Source organism: Pseudopodoces humilis, chromosome 6, assembly GCF_049639895.1.
Source record: "Pseudopodoces humilis isolate 2021_Gansu_Grassland_sample_001 chromosome 6, ASM4963989v1, whole genome shotgun sequence".
In the NCBI taxonomy this organism is placed as follows: domain Eukaryota; kingdom Metazoa; phylum Chordata; class Aves; order Passeriformes; family Paridae; genus Pseudopodoces; species Pseudopodoces humilis.
The window spans coordinates 17,962,792-17,982,322 of record NC_142205.1 but is presented as its reverse complement, the minus strand read 5'-3'; the positions used below and the strand labels follow the sequence as shown (position 1 = coordinate 17,982,322).

General features: G+C 37.1%; 1 protein-coding gene across 1 annotated transcript in view; it reads left to right on the top strand.

Annotated features, from left to right (window-relative positions):
• DHX15 (DEAH-box helicase 15) overlaps positions 1 to 18,690 on the top strand; it is a 44,533-nt gene extending 25,843 nt beyond the window's left edge. The window contains exons 7-14 of the mRNA XM_005517799.3: positions 784 to 870; positions 2,351 to 2,500; positions 2,663 to 2,771; positions 3,901 to 4,092; positions 6,903 to 7,025; positions 9,186 to 9,376; positions 16,732 to 16,901; positions 18,124 to 18,690. Coding sequence (XP_005517856.1) covers positions 784 to 870; positions 2,351 to 2,500; positions 2,663 to 2,771; positions 3,901 to 4,092; positions 6,903 to 7,025; positions 9,186 to 9,376; positions 16,732 to 16,901; positions 18,124 to 18,241 — 1,140 coding nt within the window. The 3' untranslated portion in view covers positions 18,242 to 18,690. The remainder of the gene's footprint in view (positions 1 to 783; positions 871 to 2,350; positions 2,501 to 2,662; positions 2,772 to 3,900; positions 4,093 to 6,902; positions 7,026 to 9,185; positions 9,377 to 16,731; positions 16,902 to 18,123) is intronic.
• The last annotated feature ends 841 nt before the right edge of the window (positions 18,691 to 19,531 follow it).

Sequence of the window (19,531 nt, the reverse complement as noted above, 5' to 3'; positions counted from 1 at the left end):
GAGACAATAGTACACTAATAACTTGATTCAGTGTGGTCACTGTTGGAATGAATGAGAGCTAATTGTATCCATAGCCTGTTACTCTGCATCTCTGGACATAAAAATTTAAATGGTGGCAAACGAAGCCTGGGAACTCTGATAGTCACCTTTGCTTCAATTTTTGCATGTGACTTAACCTTCTGAAAAGCTAAGAATGTAACATTAAGGATATGTAAAGGTGTTTGAATAGCTGGTAATAGAGGAAGACAACATAGAAATTAAATACATACTGTTCACGATTTAACTGGAACATGTTGATAACAACTTAATTTCAAAAAATACTGTGCTGGTAGCATATATAACTTTTGAGTTAATATTTCTTAACTGGTTTACCCTGTTCAGGCTTTCAGAAAAAGGTAAAAAGCTAGAATTAATAGATGATGTTAAAGGGTTCCAGTACAACTTGTCATTTTGTAACAGAGATGTGAGAAAAAAGTTAGAACAGTGGTTTCATAAGTTAAATTTTTACTCTTAATTTTTTCTCAATTAACAGTTTGTTATGTTGTTAATAGACCCATAGGGGAGCAAAAAACAGTGGATGAAAATTGCTTTCTTTTCACTAGAAGTTCCTCTGGTTGATTTCAGGTCATGCCATGAAAGTGTTGGAGCACAGCTGTGATAGTTATTAAGTGGTATGAAGTTTACTGAAAGTTTTTTGTGCTGAGACAAAATTGGAGCCCTTCATCTTCAGGATGAAGTAGTTTCATTTCGTTGTTTGGGGTTTTGTTTTGGTTTTTTTGATAGGTTGTCGTGTCCACTAACATTGCTGAGACATCATTGACAATAGATGGTGTAGTGTTTGTGATTGATCCTGGCTTTGCAAAACAGAAGGTAAGTACTATTTTTTCATCTTTATAGTAGGAAAGTTGATGGAATCTGGCTTGCTCTGGCTGCTCTTCCCTTTGCAAACACTGACAGGTCTTTTTACAGTTGAAATCTTGAACTTGGGTTAGTTTGGATTTGTTTTGTTTTTAACTTAAAGTTCATATGATTTGCACTTAGTCCACAAACTTTAGCTAGAATAATTTTATTTAAAAAAATAAAGAAATGTGAAAATTGTGTTAGTCTTGAAATTAAGTTTCTCTAGATACTATAGGAAGGGTAGTTTTGTACTGTGTGTCTGTGCTTGAGGATGCTCAAGTAAAACAAATTGTATGAAAGTAAATAAAAGTGGTTCTAGAAGCCTCCTCTTCTTTTAAGTCAACATAGAAAACTCCAGCACTAAAATGAGAAGTAATGATCCCTGCTGCTTCTTGCCAGTATTTATCATATACTGTTGTAGGCCTGAAGATTGTAATCAAGATCATATTGTGGTTCTTGGAACATCATAGAGTGTTCAGAGGAGCTGAAGTAGCTTTCTGACAGTCAACCCAGTAGCTACATAAAACAGAATATGAATGTCATTGTCTTCGTTTGTTTTTTTGACTGAATGTAGCTTTCTTTATAACTCAGTTTCTTAGTCTTTAATAGTGGTACACACTGTCAGCCTTTTTAACTTTTGCAAAATGAGACAGACACACAGCAGAATGTGAGAACAGCCAGTGTGTTTTTATGCACAAATTTCCATCACCATTAAGGCTGAACTTTTTTCACAAATAGTTCTTTTGATAGAAGGTATTCTTCCGGTATAAAAACTTAAGGTTTCTGTACATATTTTATACTGAATCATGCCAGAAATGTCTTAAAACATGGACTGAGAATGTCTTCAGCTGCAACTACTGTTGGACTACTGCCTTTGGTTTTCAGTGTGTTCCTTTCCATGAGCCCTACTGAGCTGGCAGGGCTGCTGTTTAGGTATGACTGCAGTGGAAGTTTTACAGTAAATACCAGCAGCTATATTGTACTGTGATAGTCTGCATGTACCCTTGAAACAATTTTCTTTTGTCATTGGCCTGATCTTTACAGTTGCATAAAACATTAATGTTAGATTTTTCTGGGTCTCTAGAATGTGATTATTCAGCTGTGTCATTATAGCAAGACAATGTTTTTATGGAATTTTTTGATCATCATGAATGTTTAGCACTCTGTAGAACAAAGTGGACATACTTCTTTTGCCATGAAAATCTTATTTAAAAATAAAGACTTTATTTTTATAAATTGCAGGAGTTGCTGTTAACAGATGAATAAAAAATTCTATTCTCTAGGCAGTTGTATTTGAAGCTCTCAAGAGTCTTTTGTAGCCAGTTCTTTTTCTTTTCAGATACCTACAATGTAAACTTATTTTTAAGTTGCATAAAACAGTTTGGATAGTTGTCCTGAACACTGTTTATTCTTTTACCTTCTGTCCTGCTCTGCCTCCTCTTTGAAATAGGTGTACAATCCTCGTATCAGGGTGGAGTCTCTGTTGGTGACTGCGATCAGTAAAGCGTCTGCCCAGCAGCGAGCTGGCCGTGCTGGTCGTACTCGACCAGGCAAGTGCTTCAGGCTTTATACAGAGAAAGCCTACAAAACTGAAATGCAGGTAAGATTGTGGATTTTACATTGTGTTCATAAGAATGTCTTATTCAGGTTGTTGAGTGCTGTGCTATTAAACAAAATTAGAATTTGAATGCTTCTGTAGTGTAAAGTGTCTGGAAGAAGTGTTACAAATTTTCTTTTTTTTTTTCCCCCCTCATCCCCCCAGGACAACACATACCCTGAAATTTTGAGGTCTAACTTAGGATCTGTAGTATTACAGCTCAAGAAGCTTGGTATAGATGATTTGGTGCACTTTGATTTTATGGATCCTCCAGGTATCTCTTTCCATCTTTCCGATCTTTATTTTTGTGACTACTTTATATAATGACAACATGGAATAAATCCTCTCATTGTTTTTTTCTGGGTTTTTTTAAAAATTGTAACCTGTAAGGAATGTCTTTTGTTTATCCTGAAATTTAAATCTCTGTATCATATCCAAGCAAGCCTTTTCTTTCTGAGTAAGAGCTTTTAGTGGAACCAAGGATGCTACTGAAAGCCCCTTGCCTTCAGAGAATAACAGAAAATTCTTGGCATTAGAAAGTCTGTTATTTGAGGGTTTTTTACTTATCACCTTGATTACACATTCTAATTGTGCAATCAGTTAACAACTGTTCGTAAATAAAATGGGCTGGACTTTTCTAAAGTTGAATACATGGTTTTGCTCAAACTGCAGTTTATATGCATCTTTCTTCTGAGTGTTAAATGTTCATAGATGCTTCAAAATTGCACTGTTACAGTGTTAATCAAAAATGTAAATCAATCATATATAAATAGGTTAGTTGCTTTTCCGCTAAAATTAAAATCTGACATAGTCTGTAAGTTTTTAAATATTTCTACAGAACAGTTTGTTCTGTATGATAGCTTAGCTTATCAACATGTATGATAGCTTAGCAGAAAGACTTGGAGATTTCCTTTTGTTTTGCTTTGTGGCTTAATACTGACTGTGTGAGGAATGGAATGCAAGATAGAGAACATTCTTACTGGCTTTCTGAAAGACTTCAGGTATCTAGAGTTGACATGGCTGAAACTTTAGGACTATTGATCTATTTAGTATGGAACAAGGGAAAAAGTATCCGCAGGGAGAAGTGATATTACTGGTACTGAATGTTTCACAATGCCACTGCTATCTGAATTTTGAAAAGCAATAATCTTCAAATATTCAAAGCTTGTGATTTAGTTTAAAGCTTTTTTAAATAAGTGTTCCCTCCCTGCCGCCTCCATTCATTCATGCTTGGGTGTGTATTGCTGGATTTGGTAACAATTTTGCATTTGGATGCTAGTGAATGGAGGGGAAAAAAAAAAAAAAAAGATACCTAATAACAGTCTGTGCTTCCTCACTTTTTGCTGATTCAGAGCCTTTTGGTTAATGTGCGAATTTACTTTTTTTTTCTTTTTTCCTTTCAGCTCCCGAAACTCTGATGAGAGCTTTAGAGCTTTTGAATTATCTGGCTGCTTTAAATGATGATGGAGACTTGACTGAATTGGGATCCATGATGGCTGAATTTCCATTGGATCCACAGCTGGCTAAAATGGTTATTGCAAGCTGTGACTACAACTGTTCTAATGAGGTCCTATCTATTACTGCCATGTTGTCAGGTAATAGCAGGAAAAGAGAAACTAAACAAATTGCAGCTCTTCAGTTTGGGGAAAATTTAATTTTCCCACATCAGAAAAATAACAAATATATTTTTAATAAAATTAGAATTGCTTTTTAAAATTTCATATATGGGTTCAGTTATTATGGATTTATGTAGAGATGTTGAAGCTAGTGAGTAGTAATGTTGAAAACTTGTGATAAAATGTTCTAAGAATTTGCTCCTAACATCAGTTAAAAATGTATATATTTGAATTGTTGGGGATGGGGAGTCAGGCTAGTGGAACAGAAATTTCTATTTCAGTTCATAGTCAGGCCTAGAAATGTCATCTCAGCTACTATTTTAAAGGCAGTAACATCAATTTTGTATTGTGCATTCTTCTGCACTTTGATAAATCACAGTCATCCCAAAGGGATTAGAGTATAATTTATATTAAATCATAAGCTTGTACATGGTACATTTTTCAGATATTAAATGGCAAAACTGGAGAGCAGTCAGTACTTTCAAAAGGAAAAAAAGAAGCTTGGATTTACCAGGCTTTGCACAGTGCAGGTGTATTGCTGACATGCTTAACTTGGTTGGATGGAGAAAAAAAAAAGTTTTGACTAAGTGTAACATCTGTTGCTTCAGTTTAGTCTTACAATATATTTATATGAAAGTCTTTAACAACAAGTTGAAATGTTTGTTTCAGAGTTATGATTGTTCAGACTCAGAGCAGATGGGCAGGGCAGAATCATAATATTTTTCTTTAATTAAACAGTAGGCTTAATTGCGGAGGTGGTGGTAGGTTGGTGCCTGTCTTCCTCTTCTCTTCCCCCTTCTGCCCCCAGTATCTACTGTAGAACAGCTCAGTTTAGTATTTTGGTCCATGGCCTTCAATTGATTTGCCTTACTCCTTTTCCAATTTACTTTTTCCCAGGCCATGATACTTTCTTTGTTTTAAACCACAATTAACATAATGATAAATAAGTTTTCGGGGAAAAATAAAAATGTGTTGAAGCTGGTTAATGTATGGGTCATAACTAAAATTCTACTCTTAAAAAAACCCATAGTCCTGGTCCTTGTGAGGGCTGTTTCCCAAAGTAAGCACTTTAAACCAGCGGCATAATAGTATGTTTTGGTGCATTAAGTGCACATAAAGTTTGTCAGGTTGTTGATAGCAATCCATGTATTTAATTTGGACTAAATGGGAAACTAGGTGACAGAAAAGAGCAAAAATAGCATTAAATAAATGAGCAGATTAAACGATTATACTGCATTTTATAAGAGCCATGGTGTCATGCATTGGTATGGAAAGTACTATTACTTTTCAAAGCACCGAGTTAAGAGAGTGATAGAATAATCTGAATTTTGGTTTTATTAGTAAAAGTTAGAAATTAAAATACACTTGATATTATCTCTTTTTTTCAAATGCAGGACCCGTTATATAGGGTGTTTATTTCACACCTGCATTTCCATTTTCTTTAATGCATTGGTCTTTATTGATTTGTTACCATGATTCACTGTTAAAGTGTGATTTATTTATTTTTTTCCTCCCTCAAGTTGCATCTAGTATTCAGCTCACAGTATCTAGTGCTTTGGGCTTTTATGCAAATTTAAGAATAAAGAAAAAGTACATAAAACTGCACAAAAAAGCCCTCGTTTGGTAGGGATACGTCATGCAAAGAGGTGTTCGTTCTCATGTGATTGCAGGGCTTCAGTTAATGAGAAAACTAATGTAGTCCCAAGCAGCTGGACAAAGATAAAAGATTTTTTAGTATCTAATCATTAATTTTATTGAAATTTAACCTCATAAAAATTACACCTACTTAAGACCAAACTGATTTATTTTCTGGTGTAAATCTCTATAAAGTAAATCACAAAATGGGCAAGGTTGGAAGGAATCACAGTGGGTGACCTGATGCAACCTCCCTGTTCCAGTCGATCTCTTATAACTACTTCCAAGATCTTGTGGATTGATACCAATCTTAGAACATACTGTCAACACACTATGTTGACAGACCATGAATTAAGTTGGCAGCAATACTATTTATGATCTTGCTAGTTTGTGTCTGGAAAATAAATGGTAAAACATGATTTTTGGATGGAAGTGAGAGGAGTCATATGTATGTAAGAGAATATAATGATAGAAAAAGCTCATCATGTTGCATTTTTTGATATATATTTTTTATTTGAAGTAGTGCCAAAGGACGGTTTAACCTTCCACCACTACCGCTACCATCACAGCCTTTAGACTTATTAATACCTTCATTCACATGTTTCTGTATACCAGTGCTGATAGCAATACCATGTGGGAAGAGACTTGACTGGTGTGTTCTGTCTGGTAACAGACTTGTGATAATCCAACCTCAAGTTGGTTTAGACTGTGCTAGTACACTACAGTTTCAAATCTATTTGCTTTGTCTGCAGGGGCTTTCTGAAGAAGCAAATTTGTAATTATTGAAGTGTTTCATTTCACAGGGTACTAGCTCCTGGTAGAGCTATCAGCACTGGATTTGAACTAAGATTTGTTTAGCCTTCCAGTCTGTGTACGTAACCTTGATGGCCTTCAGACTAGAGATTTTGATGCGTTCATATAATTCTATTAAAATAATCAGGTACTCTGTAGCTTTGAAACCCTCTTGTCTTACAGATGTGGTTAGGTGTTGATGTACCAAATCAAGGTAGTAAACAGTCCAAGATGCAGTTGGAGGCCATCCTGCCCTGCCCTATGCTCTGTGAACTGACCTAGCTAGGCCTTGTTCCTCTATCTGTGAATGCGTGACTCATCGATATGGGCGTTTGTGTTGGGCCCATACCAACCTTGTTTAGTCCCACAGTGTTTTGTTCGCCCCACGGAAGCAAAGAAAGCAGCAGATGAAGCCAAGATGAGGTTTGCCCACATAGATGGAGATCATTTGACGTTGCTGAATGTCTACCATGCTTTCAAGCAAAGTAAGTCTGTCTGTTTTAGTAAAATTATTTGTTATGCTTTGTGCTGCCAACTTCTGTTTTTGGGTTCCAAGGACACTTGAAAGGCTTGGGTTTTGTTATTTAATTGCTACTTTCTTTTGGGGGTCAAACAAAACCAAAAAACTACCCAAGCAATCTCATAATAAGCTGATGAGCATGCAAACAAGCCAGGCTTCTAAATCAATGCCTGGTAACCTTGGACAGAAGGAAGCAAGTGTTCCTGTAATTAAGAAATATTGGAAGTTTATCTAACATTAATTATAAAAAAGTCTGCATAATTGCTTAGTGATTTTTCAGGGAGAGCAGTGCAGAAAAAACTGTGAATTTGGAGAAGGTTGTGTTCCTAGAACAAAAACCTTTTTAATCCTAACTTCTTAGTGTAGTTAGGGATTCTGTAACAATGCTTTGGAATAGACTGAGAGGCAAAGGGATGATGCATCAACAACAAATAATGTAGAACTGTGGGATTCGTATGTTTCAATTATATAAGTTCTGTGGATGGAATTTAGAGAAAATATATGATCCTCTTCAACACAGCTGAAGTATATTTTAGCAGCTTAAAGAAGATCAGAATGAGCAAGTGAAGTTAGGAGTTCTCTTGGAAAATGAGAAAGTGACCCACTTTTTAAAACAGTGACATATATTGGTGGCAAGTAAAAAGACTTACGAACTCTCAGCCATGTAAACTTAGGTGCTCCAGTTATACTTTCCTGTTAGAAAACAAAAAACAAGCAGTCTTTTTACCCTGGGTAAAAAGAAATGCACCTTAATGCCTCTTTCTGTTACAGGTTTGATTTAGAAATTTTTTTTTGAAACCTTCTAACAGTGTCACTATGTGGCAACCCAAAACAAGTGCAAAAGTACAAACAAATGCATTCAGTTTACCATACGAACAATAGCTGAGAAGCTTTCATTAAACATCTGTAAATTGAGGACATGCTGCTTGTTTTTTTCCTGTTAACTTTTTCATTAATAGGATCCAGAACATCTGGTGGGCAATTTTTGCATGTTTCTGGAAACCATTGCTTAATACTCAGGTTACTGAGGGATGGAATTATTTCAGGAATCATCTTGTGAAATTGTGAATTGACTTTTGGGATCAGAAGACAAAATGCTACTACTGTTTGTAGATCTAGAACAATATAAAAGATCTATAGGTTATCTATGATTCATAGTTCAGTTGGCTCAGAAAGTAGTATGTTATGATACTGTGCAGTAGAATAATAACTGTACAACAGCTTCATTAATATTTCATTCAAAATATATTCTGTAAAACAAAGTGCAAGAAGTTGGATTTGCCTCGACTTCCATAACCTTCATTCTTTTCAGTGCAAATTAAGAAGAGTTTTCTTTCCTACAGTTACCTAAGTTTTAATTTTTAAGGCTGGCTTTGTTTGATTATTAAACTGACAAAGATTAGAAGAGCTTTACTTGAAAAGTCAGAATTGCTAGGGAGAACTGGGTTTCTTGATTTTGAACATGAAGGTATTTATACTGACAGAATGGCTGAGGTTTGCTGATTCATCAGATTTCTCAGAGCTATCAGCAGTAGGAACATTTAGAGTACAGAGTTCTGTTACAGTGGCTGTATTTTACCAGTCACATTTAATGAAACTGCTGTGAGGTGTGTTACACTTAGAACAGACTGTTTGTATAGCTCTTAGCTGTTACTTGAGTGCTTAATTTAAGTAGGGTTTAATTTCTCAAATGCAGTGTAATTACATACAGGTTTCTTATATGTTCATTGCATGCTGCAGTTAAAGGCTGTGTGCAGTGTTCCTGACATCACATTATGTTTTACATGTCAGGTTTGGAAGATGATTTTGCTAGTTGAAGGATGGGATTTTTGAAGTGTCCAAATTTTATTGGCGTGGTGTTTCAGTAAAATAGCAGTGGTTGTGATTACGTTATATTGGTGAGGGGAAAAAAACCCTGCTTTTCCTTCTGTCCTGACCATGTGTTTCCTGAGTAGAAAAGTTTTGGCAACTTACCTAGTGCAAGAAATCAACTGAATAAACCAAGAGCTGTTACCATTTATAAAATCTGTGGATATTTTTTTTCTGGTTTATCTGACTGATGAATCGGTTAGTTGTTATTTTATTTACTTGTTCTAATTTTGATTCATGTTTTCTTATGTTGCAGATCATGAGTCGGTTCAGTGGTGTTATGACAACTTCATTAACTACAGGTCCCTGATGTCTGCAGACAATGTACGCCAACAGCTGTCACGAATCATGGATAGATTTAATTTGCCTCGTAGAAGCACAGATTTTACCAGCCGAGACTATTACATCAACATAAGAAAGGCATTAGTTACTGGGTATTTCATGCAGGTATGTGTGTATTCTCATAGAGAAATTAGTGTTTATGTGACTCAAAATGTAAGTACCATTGTTACAATTTACTAAAGCATAATAAATGTTACTTAAAATCACATGTGGCTAACTATATTGCCGTGTAGTCTTTGTCAGGTTGCTAGGTGATGACTCAAGCAGCACATTCTTTAGTCAAATAGAAAGAAAGTTGTAGGCAGTCTTACTAGCATATGAAAATCTCCTTTCTGGCATGACCATTCATGAACTAGAATTACATATTCTACAGTTACTTTGAAATGTTTTATGTAAAGTTATTTGTAATCTGATACCAAAAGGGGAAGTATAGTATATAAATACGAAAAATATGTGATCATTACAGAGAGTATTTTCTTTCATATATTTTTCAATATTTATATTTTACTTTTCAATTACATGAGTCAGATACTGGAGCACTTCTGTGATCTCGAGATGTATACTATTTGAAATGCATTTGCCACTTGAGCCAGGATGGTATGGAAGCCAGTCTCCACTGCTGCTACCTGCATACTTTGCATATCAGGTTAAGCATGCCCCAGACTAGAATGGGGTAGGCTGCTTGGGGTTTTGGTGGTTTTTGTTTGTTTGTTTGTTTGTTTGTGGGGTTTGGTTTTTGGGGGGGGTTGTTTGGGGTTGGTTTTTTTTCCCCTTAGTCCCATCCTGCTGTGTTTTTTCTCTTCAGCATCCATCCTTAGGACTGCTGGAGTCTCTGCTAGCTCTTGCAGATACAAAGTGTGATTCTTCATCCTCATTGACTCTGGACTGTTGTGATAATGCTTTTCATATCAAAAAAAGCATTTGACCCATCTGTTAGAGCCTAATACCTTGCTTCTGGAGAGCACAATCTTGCTATCTTTAAGAGGCTGACCAGTTCCCATGGAATTTCCTAATTTTTCCCTTGAGGTGCACTCTCGTGATGTTTAAACAAAAACATTTGCCAGTCAGTGCTGTGCAGGTGAAGATGACATGGGCCTGACAAGAAATGCACTTACACTCCCAAACTGGGGCACAGACTTGGGCACCCTGTCCTTAAACTGCCCCTGCCAAGTGCTGTCTCCAGGGCTCAGCCAGCCAGTCTGCAGCAGAAACATGTTCCTGGGTTTTCAGAATACAGAAATATCAATGTCAGCAACTGCATTTCACTGTAATGCAAATGGGAGATTAATACTGTTGGCTGCTTTTAAATAATTAAATGGTTCTAAAGCCTTTCTTGCTGTAAACTTTCAGACATGTAGGCTGTAAGTGAGTTCAGTCCTTGAATTTGGGACATGCTTTCTGCCTACTTTTTGGCAAATGCTTCAGAATACATTCCCACCTACACCTTTAATTCTGTAAATGTTTTGAAAGACAAAGAATAGTTCTGCCCAGCATTCCATTTTGGGCCCCAGGCAGATCTGAGTGCCACAGCTGCACTTTAGTTTGGCACTATACCCCATGCCTTCTTTCACTTAATTGGACCTGTGGAGAGGCCATGTACTTGGAAGTTAGTGTGCTCTCAGTTTGCTTTATGTTACTCAGTGGAACTCTTCCTCTAATTGGAGTTTCCCTATTAGAAAACACCTATTTCCATGCATGGGGAGCTGCTGCACCAGTGTTGGTGCAAGTAGATTTTTTTGTCTCTGTGTCTTAGGAGTTAAAGATCTGACTTAGTATTCTTGCTGTGGCTTGTGCAGATGAAAATTAAAGCCTATCCAGAAGTCTCCTTGGGCTTACATGGTCAGTAGGTTGCTTACTGCCTTACTCACCCAAAATGCCTAACTGAATTTTTGGAGTGTATAAGAGGTTGCTATAGCAGACATGTTGAAACTATTTGGAGTGGAAGCCATTTTAGCCATTACTCTTCTTCTTCAAAGTGTTTCAGCCTGTTTTAGTTTGAGTTTCTTCAACTCTTTAAACCTCCATGATACAGTGTAGTACCTATTTGACCTTGACTCTGAACCTTCTGTAATGAGTTCCATGTTGCTTTAAGAAACCTTCAGTAGAAAAATTTTAAATACTCAGATGTTATTTACCAGCAGCTGAAGTACTTAAAATTGTAGTCTGTATACACGTTACACCCTCTCTGATCTAATATTCAGGCTGTGGCATTTGGGGGCTCTTGTTTAGAAAACCTTAGTAATGAAATGCATACATCATCCTTTGTCCTCTTAGTACAGAACACATGTGGAATTCCAAGTGTGGGCACTTGATAAATGTGTGCATGTATTGTAGATAGCTTCTGCATGTAAAGTACTGAGGTCTGTGGATAACACATGGCACAAGTTGATCCGTTAAACTTCCCAAATTTTAAAAGGCAGTGTGAAGTGGAAAAAGCAGTAGCAGCCATTGTCTTGAAGTACTTCTCATTTGTTGCATTGTTAGTACTTTGGTAGTTGCGTATTGTCCTAAAGCCAGTCACAAAATTTCACTGTAGTTTTCTGTACTAATCAAGACCTGTGGTTTAGGTCAGACAGTATAGGCTTGCACTGACTGTTGTATTACTACTGGTTATGTAATCAGTACTAAGTACTGTGTGTTTACCTGCCTTCAGTTGTGTGTCAGAGACAGATAATTGTGGATTTTCTGCTGGTGATGAATTATCTCTTTACCCTTCATATTTTAAATGTAAATTTGAATTCCAATAAATCTGCCATAGACAAGTAAAGTGAATAGTAAAATTTACTTTACTAGAACTGTTTACAGTTTTATAGAACTGTCTACAGTTCTGTATATAGTAGAACTTCTGGAAAGATAGATATTGATAAGAAGTGAAATGTATTTTAAAATTTTTGTGCTTTGTCTCAGATTTCTTCTAGTTCTTATAATGTAAAACTTATTTTAAAAACTTTCTGTATCACACATCAGACTATGCAAAGGATATGTGAGATACAGCAAGAGGTGATCCTTTTAAAAAGAGTACTGATTTTTCAATTATTTGTTCTGAACATAGCCTGCCTTAGGGAGGGGAATTGGCATATTGTACAACTGTAATACATTTGTAATTCAGTAATAAAGTTCCAGAACTAAGTATAGATTATTTCTCCTACTTCTGTTAAGTAACTAAGCATACTTCATAGAAAAATCTAAATAGGATAAATACTGTAGCTTAGTGTTAGCTGGGGATGAAAGTAATTCACAAGAATAGGTAACGCCTTAATGGAGGCTTATCCCTGATATCCATTGAAAACTAAGCTTGGAATCTTTTAAAGTGTTAATAGTAGCTGAAGTAACTGTGTTTAAGCAAAAAAGAGTTACACTACAGAAAGTAAACTAAGGGAACAAATGGGAAAATGCAAGCAAATGACAGAATATCTTAAAGATGGTCATCTTCCTCTTAGGGATTTTGTGTTTTATCAGTTATTATAAGTAACCTAGGTTTTTATCATTGTATTTTCAATCTAGTATTGAAGACAGAACAAGAACTGATACTTGAAAATTTAAATCAGAATTTAAAGGTGGAAGCAAGTCTTGTGTTTTCGAATCAAAGAATGGGTTGGGTTGGAAGTGACCACAGTTGCATTATCTTGTCCACCTCCCTGCTCAGAGTCATCCTAGAGAACACAGCACAGGATTGTGTTCAGACAGTTCTGGAATATCTCCAGTGAGGGAAACCACAAACTCTGGACAGGCTCTCCCAGTGCTCTGTCACTGCACAGTAAAGAAGTTCTTCATGTTCAAGTGGAACTTCAGTCCAGTTCTGTCTGTTGCTTCTTGTCCTATTGCTTGGCGCCACAAAAAGAGCCTGGCTCCTTCCCCCTGCCACCCTCTCTTCAGATACTGATAGGCACTGATGAGGTGCCTCTTTTCAAGGCTGAACAGGCTCAGCTCCCTCAGCCTTTCCTCATAACAGGGATGCTTCAGTCCTTTCATCATCTTTATAGCCCTTCTGTGGACCTGCTCCTGGATCTCCCTTGTACTTAGGAGCCCAGATCTGAAGACTTCAGATGGACCTCACTATGGCTGAATAGAGGGGCAGGATCACCTCCCTCATCCTCCTGTCAGTGTTCTTCCTAATGCACCCCAGGGTACATTGGCCCTCCTGGCTAGAAAGGTATAGGGATCAAGCTTCTAATCTTTCTTGGGAGATGTGACTCAGCCAAACACAGGCTGTATATATCATGGTCACTACTGAGGATAAACTTAAATGACCAATACTGTACAGGAAGTAAGATGTCAGATGATTTGCCTTCTAATTAAAATCTCATTCCTGATGCTACTTGTCTTTGGTGCTTACTGCTTGTATGGAATTACATGTATTTTGAAGTCTTTACACAATCAGCCTCCTACAATAATAGAATGGTAATAAAATAAACCTATGACACAAAGGTGGTCACTGGTGCATACATTAGTATTAATTTTGCTCTTCAAAAATGCAGAAGAGTGGTGTAAAATTCTTCAATAAATTCAGAAACATTCTTGTCTGTGCTGCAAGGAGAAATTTTGGAAATCCAGGCAACTGCCAGGGTTCGTTTGGTGCATGCTAACATTCTTTTGTCAGAGAGAACAAGGACCAGTCATTTCTCTAAACTGTCTGTCAAGACTAGCATGCCACAATCTATAGCATTAAATGTAAAAGGGCTGGATCTTGTGATAACATTCTTGCTTTTGACCTTTCCAAGTGCATTTGGATTTAGTGTTAATGTTTGATTGAAGACCCCTGACTTTACCCTCTAGATTCAATGACATGATAGCTAATAAGTAAAAACAAGCATACTTAAAATTTCAGAAGAGGATGTGTAATTCTTAGTAAAATTGTGATGAGAACTTGGAAGTGAAACATTTTCCATGGTGGTATGTGCCACTGTTTCCATTTGGGTTTGTCATGTTCATAAAAATACTAAAATTGTCTGTAAATCATGAGCCATGTGGGCTTTCTGGGGCTGCAGAGCAATCTGTTGCAGCGATGGACTGGCTTGGCACTTGCCCATTCTTTTAGATTCATGTTCAGATAGACTAGTTCTTTGGTGATCTCAGGGTCCAGGTATTTTCTGTAGTATCTTGCCTGCTACCACTACTCATCAAAAAATGAACCGACTTCCTAGACATACTTCCTATGATCCTATGGTTTCTGCAGGAGCTCATGCTCACTGTACCCTGAAGAACATCACAGAATGGCTGAGGTGAAGGGCCCTCTGGAGGACCTGGTCCAACCGCCCCTGTATTTACAGGCACTGGTATTGCTTGTGGGCCAGGGTTTCAGAGGAGTGATACAAGCTGTCTCCCATTTGTCCTTGTTTGCTCCCTTCTGTCAACCTTGCTGTCTGTCTGAGCCATTCTAAATTCTTCTAGCTCAGTGACCTGGCAGGCCACTTACAGAGTGGAAGCAAGAATGGGCTTGGTCAGCTGTGCTGGAATAGTCAGACCAGAAGTGAGCAGGAAAATACAGCAGCAGATCATTGTGGCTTGCTCTGGAGCCGTAGCTTCACTGTGTAGTTCCCCAAATAGTTGTCATCACCGACCCTGAAATTCTTCACCAAGGTGTGTGCCAGCAAGCACACTCTAGAAACATTTAAAGAGGACAAATACTGCAGCTCAGGATTGAAGCCAGTTAAGGATTGAAGTAACCACCTAGAGGTGGCTTTTCTCTGGTATCAATGGTCTAATGGTCAAACATTTGCTTTGTTTCTTTGGGGGTTATTCTGATTCCTGTCCTTTCCTGGAAATTAAGAGCTAACTCTATGTTTCCATAGCATTTATTTTTCTTTGAGTATGCTTCAGAATTACACAAAGTCAATAATAAACATAACTCTACCATTACAAATTACATGGAAAAGAAATTGTATTTGAGAAAGGTAGAGTATGTCTTTTAATACATATGGGTGCGACTGAGGTGCTGAAGGTAAATTGTATTGAATTCAACAGCACGCTTCACTAGAATGAAACCTAAATAATGCATTGTTCTGTCCTTTTCTAGGAAGAACTAGAACAGGTAAAACAGATACTTTGGTATGCATGTATACTTTTGATCTGAAAAATAAAATTTATTTTTAAACAAAACTTCTTTGAAAAAAATCATCCCACAGCAAGGTATGCTGTGCTTGTGCTAGGGCTGTGACAGATGAGTGTCTAGTCTGGTTTGCACCTATACTGCTATTTAATGTGGTATATATAGATGCTATTTTATGTATGTATATACAGATGTTGTATTGAGTTGAATAAAATCAGGCCTAAATCATTGCAGAGAGTTTGCTGTTAATCTCCATTTAAAGGAACCCCTTTTGGTTTCCCAGACTTGAAATAAAGTGTTATCTCTCAAATCTTGTGTGACAGAATTTGCAAACTATTGAAATTCTTTGTTCTTCTCCTAAAACATGTTCTGGATATTAATGTCATAACATTTTAAAGAGAAGCACACTCAAAGTAAGTAATTTCTTAGTAAAGAGATATTCTGGCTTAAAACTGGAGGAGGTAGCTATTGCTTTAGAAGGCCTGGCGTTTTAACCTAATAGGTGGAATTTGTTCTTGACTAGGCAAAAAAAAGGTGAAATATACCTAGGAATTCAAGAAAACAAGGAAATACACAGTCTATATTAAAGGAAAACAGCTAATGATTTTACTAAAAATGTATTTTCGGTGTCTTTCAGCCACTGCCCAACCTATTTAATCTTTTTACTCTGTGTGTGTATGTATATAGAATGAGATGAGGTTATTTTCAATTACTGGTATCAGAGGGTTAATTTTAGTTACTTGTTCTGTTAGATTAGCTGTTCGTTCAGAGGATATCATTCTAAGGATAACTGTCTGCTTTACCAAACCTTAATGAGCTAGGTATCGGAGCATCTTGGCAATGCAGGCATTATTCCCTTTCATGGAGCAAGAGGCTTAGTCAGAGGGAGGTTAATTGATTTTCACCAAGGTCACAGCACAAGTGTGTCGCTGAACCTATATTTTCCAGCTCTGAATCTCATGCTGTAGTGAGACCTCTCTCATAAAAGGATAACACTGGTCCCACAGTGGCTACTGCAAATTAAATGCTTGAAGATGTCTGTAGTAGACCACAGCTGACTTTGTGTTACGTTGCAAACCTGTCCAGTATATATTCCCTTCCAGTACTTTGTGTTTGCATTGCTGCTGTTCTAATAATGATGATTCTCTTCGGGTGACAATTATTTTTGTATGTTGTTTGAATTGTGTATTAGAATATATACACTTACCATGGTAGTTAGCAAAAACATCTGGCATCTTGATTGCATATATATAAAAAACCATGAATACTTGAATTGGTCAAGTAATGTGCCAAATTTAGATGAGGTTTAAAAGTTGGGTTAGTATGTTTTGTATAGAACACTTAACAATCAGCTTGAAATTGCTTCATTTAAAGATTGCCTGTGTTAATGAAAAAATGTCTTTTTATTTAGGTGGCACATTTGGAGCGAACAGGGCATTACTTAACAGTGAAAGATAACCAGGTGGTGCAGTTGCATCCCTCCACTGTTCTTGATCACAAACCAGAATGGGTGCTGTATAATGAATTTGTCCTTACAACAAAGAATTACATCCGGACATGTACAGACATCAAGCCTGAATGGTAAGCCAGAGTCTTTTAACAGTTATGATCTACTGTAGAGTTCTTTGGGTTTTTTTTCCCTTTTTTTTAAGTTGAGGCAATTCTTTTCACTTTTCCTGAAGCTAGTTTTACAAAAATGGTTTGAGGAATGGCAGCGGTATGGGCTTGAGATCTTGTAGATGACTAAAGGTTTTCTTTGTGGTACTTGTGCCTGTTGATGGGTTTTGTGTTTAGACCTCTGATGCCTGGACTCTGTGCAGTGCACAGCTTGACGTAGAAGCAGTTACTTCAGTAAGCCTGGAGCTGCTTGGAGTTGTGAGGTTTGGTGGTATGTCCTAGCACCCGCTTGAACAATTAACCTGAGTTAGGAGATACCAGTACTTCAGTATTACTGCTTCTGTTCTCAAGATCTAGGATGACTTCTGTCTGACGTTTTCAGAAGACTCTGAATAGCATTTCATGCTTTCTTAAAATTCTAAGGAATAAGGTGATAATAGTGGTAAACCTTGCCAAGTCATGATATTTATTTATTAACTTAAGTATATCAAGGTAATCAGAAGCCTGAATCTCTGCAGACAAGCAGAGATCTGAAGCATTTTGCCTGTCTTTAAAGTTGTACCTTAACTATCAGGTTGTAGTAAGCTTTGGGGACACGGGAAGCTTTTCAGTTACTGTAATGTAATTTTACTGTAGGGCAAGAAGAGTTTAAAGATTCATAAGTTGGAAAACATAGCATATATATTTATATTGTCTGTAGTATCTTAATGGAAAATGTGTTTGAATCCCTGCTTAGAAATCTAGTTCCAGCAGACACTGTCTAACCTAAAGCAGGATCCTATGGCCTTGGTTGTATTTTTAAGTTTAAAACAGCTAAGGCTGAACTGTACTCTAGACAAAAGTGTATGTTTGCATAGACTTCTGTGGCTGACGGACTCTGACATTAAGCGGAGGCTCTGGCTGTGTGAGTTACCATGGCAGGTATTGAAGCAGCAGCAAGAGTCTGTAAGGGGCACATGGCCAGACAGGAGCGTCTCATGAAACTTGTGTGTGTGCTTTTTGCTTTGGACCTGGGCACTTGCTCAGGATGGCACTGCCCTTTTAAATGTGTGTGAATTTCAGTTAGTCTTAGAATTAAGAATGAGCTGAAAATAATGGATAACCTTTGTTTCCTTCAGTTGTAGAATTCAGGTAAGATGCATCTTAAAGTTTGAGTATCAGTAACAAGCTTTTTCTTTTTTGACAGGCTGGTGAAAATTGCCCCTCAATATTATGACATGAGCAATTTTCCACAGTGCGAAGCAAAGAGACAGTTGGATCGCATCATTGCCAAACTTCAGTCCAAGGAATACTCACAGTACTGAATTTGTGCTTTGAACTGAAGTTATTCAGAGGACAGCTTTAAGAGATGAAAGGATTCAAAGTTCAAGTTGTGCTCTTCACTTTGGTTCAATAATGGCCTTTATTTGAAAGCTTTTTAATTTTTCTTTACAGTAAATATTCCATTCTGATTTCATAAATTAAACATTTATGCCTCCCTTTTGTGTTGACACTGTAGCTCATACTGGAAAAGCTAATCAATGTTTTGCAGTTTATTGAAAGTAGTTCTATATATAACAATGTTATAAGCATTTCTTTAGAAATGGTTGAAAATGCTTCTAAAAAATGTGATTATCGACCATGGTATGCATGATCGTTGTAATTGTTGACATTCCTTTTAGAAGTTGTGAAATGTTACAACTTGTGCTTCTGTAGACACAATCTTCGGCTTCAGTACAAGGGTACTGACTTCAATAAAGTCTATTTATACTAATTTTGTGCCACAGTATGTCAGTATTTCTATTGTTTTGACTGAAGTATGAGATGCCCATTTAGTCTCTTATTAAACTGCTGTTCGATTGACATGGCAGTAGTTTAATATTTTAATATCAAAAGTACAGATGTTTAAGCAGCACAATGATGATATAATACGATGCATACAATGCTGATCCCTTGCAAACTTGTTAAAATTATTAATGAAAACTCAAAATGCATGCAGATGTGTTAGGAGAATGCTTTCTTCCAACATAGCCCTAAATATTTTTCAGACAGAACTGTAGTAGTGTGTCCTATAAAATGAAGTGTGTGTGGCCAGGTAGAAATGGTCCTTCTTGGACAACGCTCAGGTACTGTTTAGGATCAACACAAACAATAGCCTAAGTGACACTGTAGATCAAATCACTCTGCACCGTTGTAATTTTGTAGTGATTTTTTGTGAAATATGATTTGACAGCATAATCCCATGAGGAATTTACAGTAAAATTTGATCACGGGGCTGGAGTACAGGCTGAGAAAGTTGGTATTGTTCAGCCTGGAGAAAAGAAAGAGGAGACCTTATTGTGGCCTTAAAATACCTCCAGAGATTTTAGAAGAATGAGTGAGGATTTTTACCAGGGCCTGTGGTAAAAATTTTTACCAGTGACAGGACAAGGGGCAGTGGTTTTACTCTGGCAGAGTGTGGATTGAGATTGGACATAAGGAAGAGATTTGTCACTGTGAAGATGGTGAGGCACTGGAACAGAGTGTGCAAGGAAGTTGTGGATGCCAAATCCCTAGAGTGTTCCAGGTCAAGTGGGATGGGGCTTTGAGCAGCCTGGTCTAGTGGAATGTGTCCT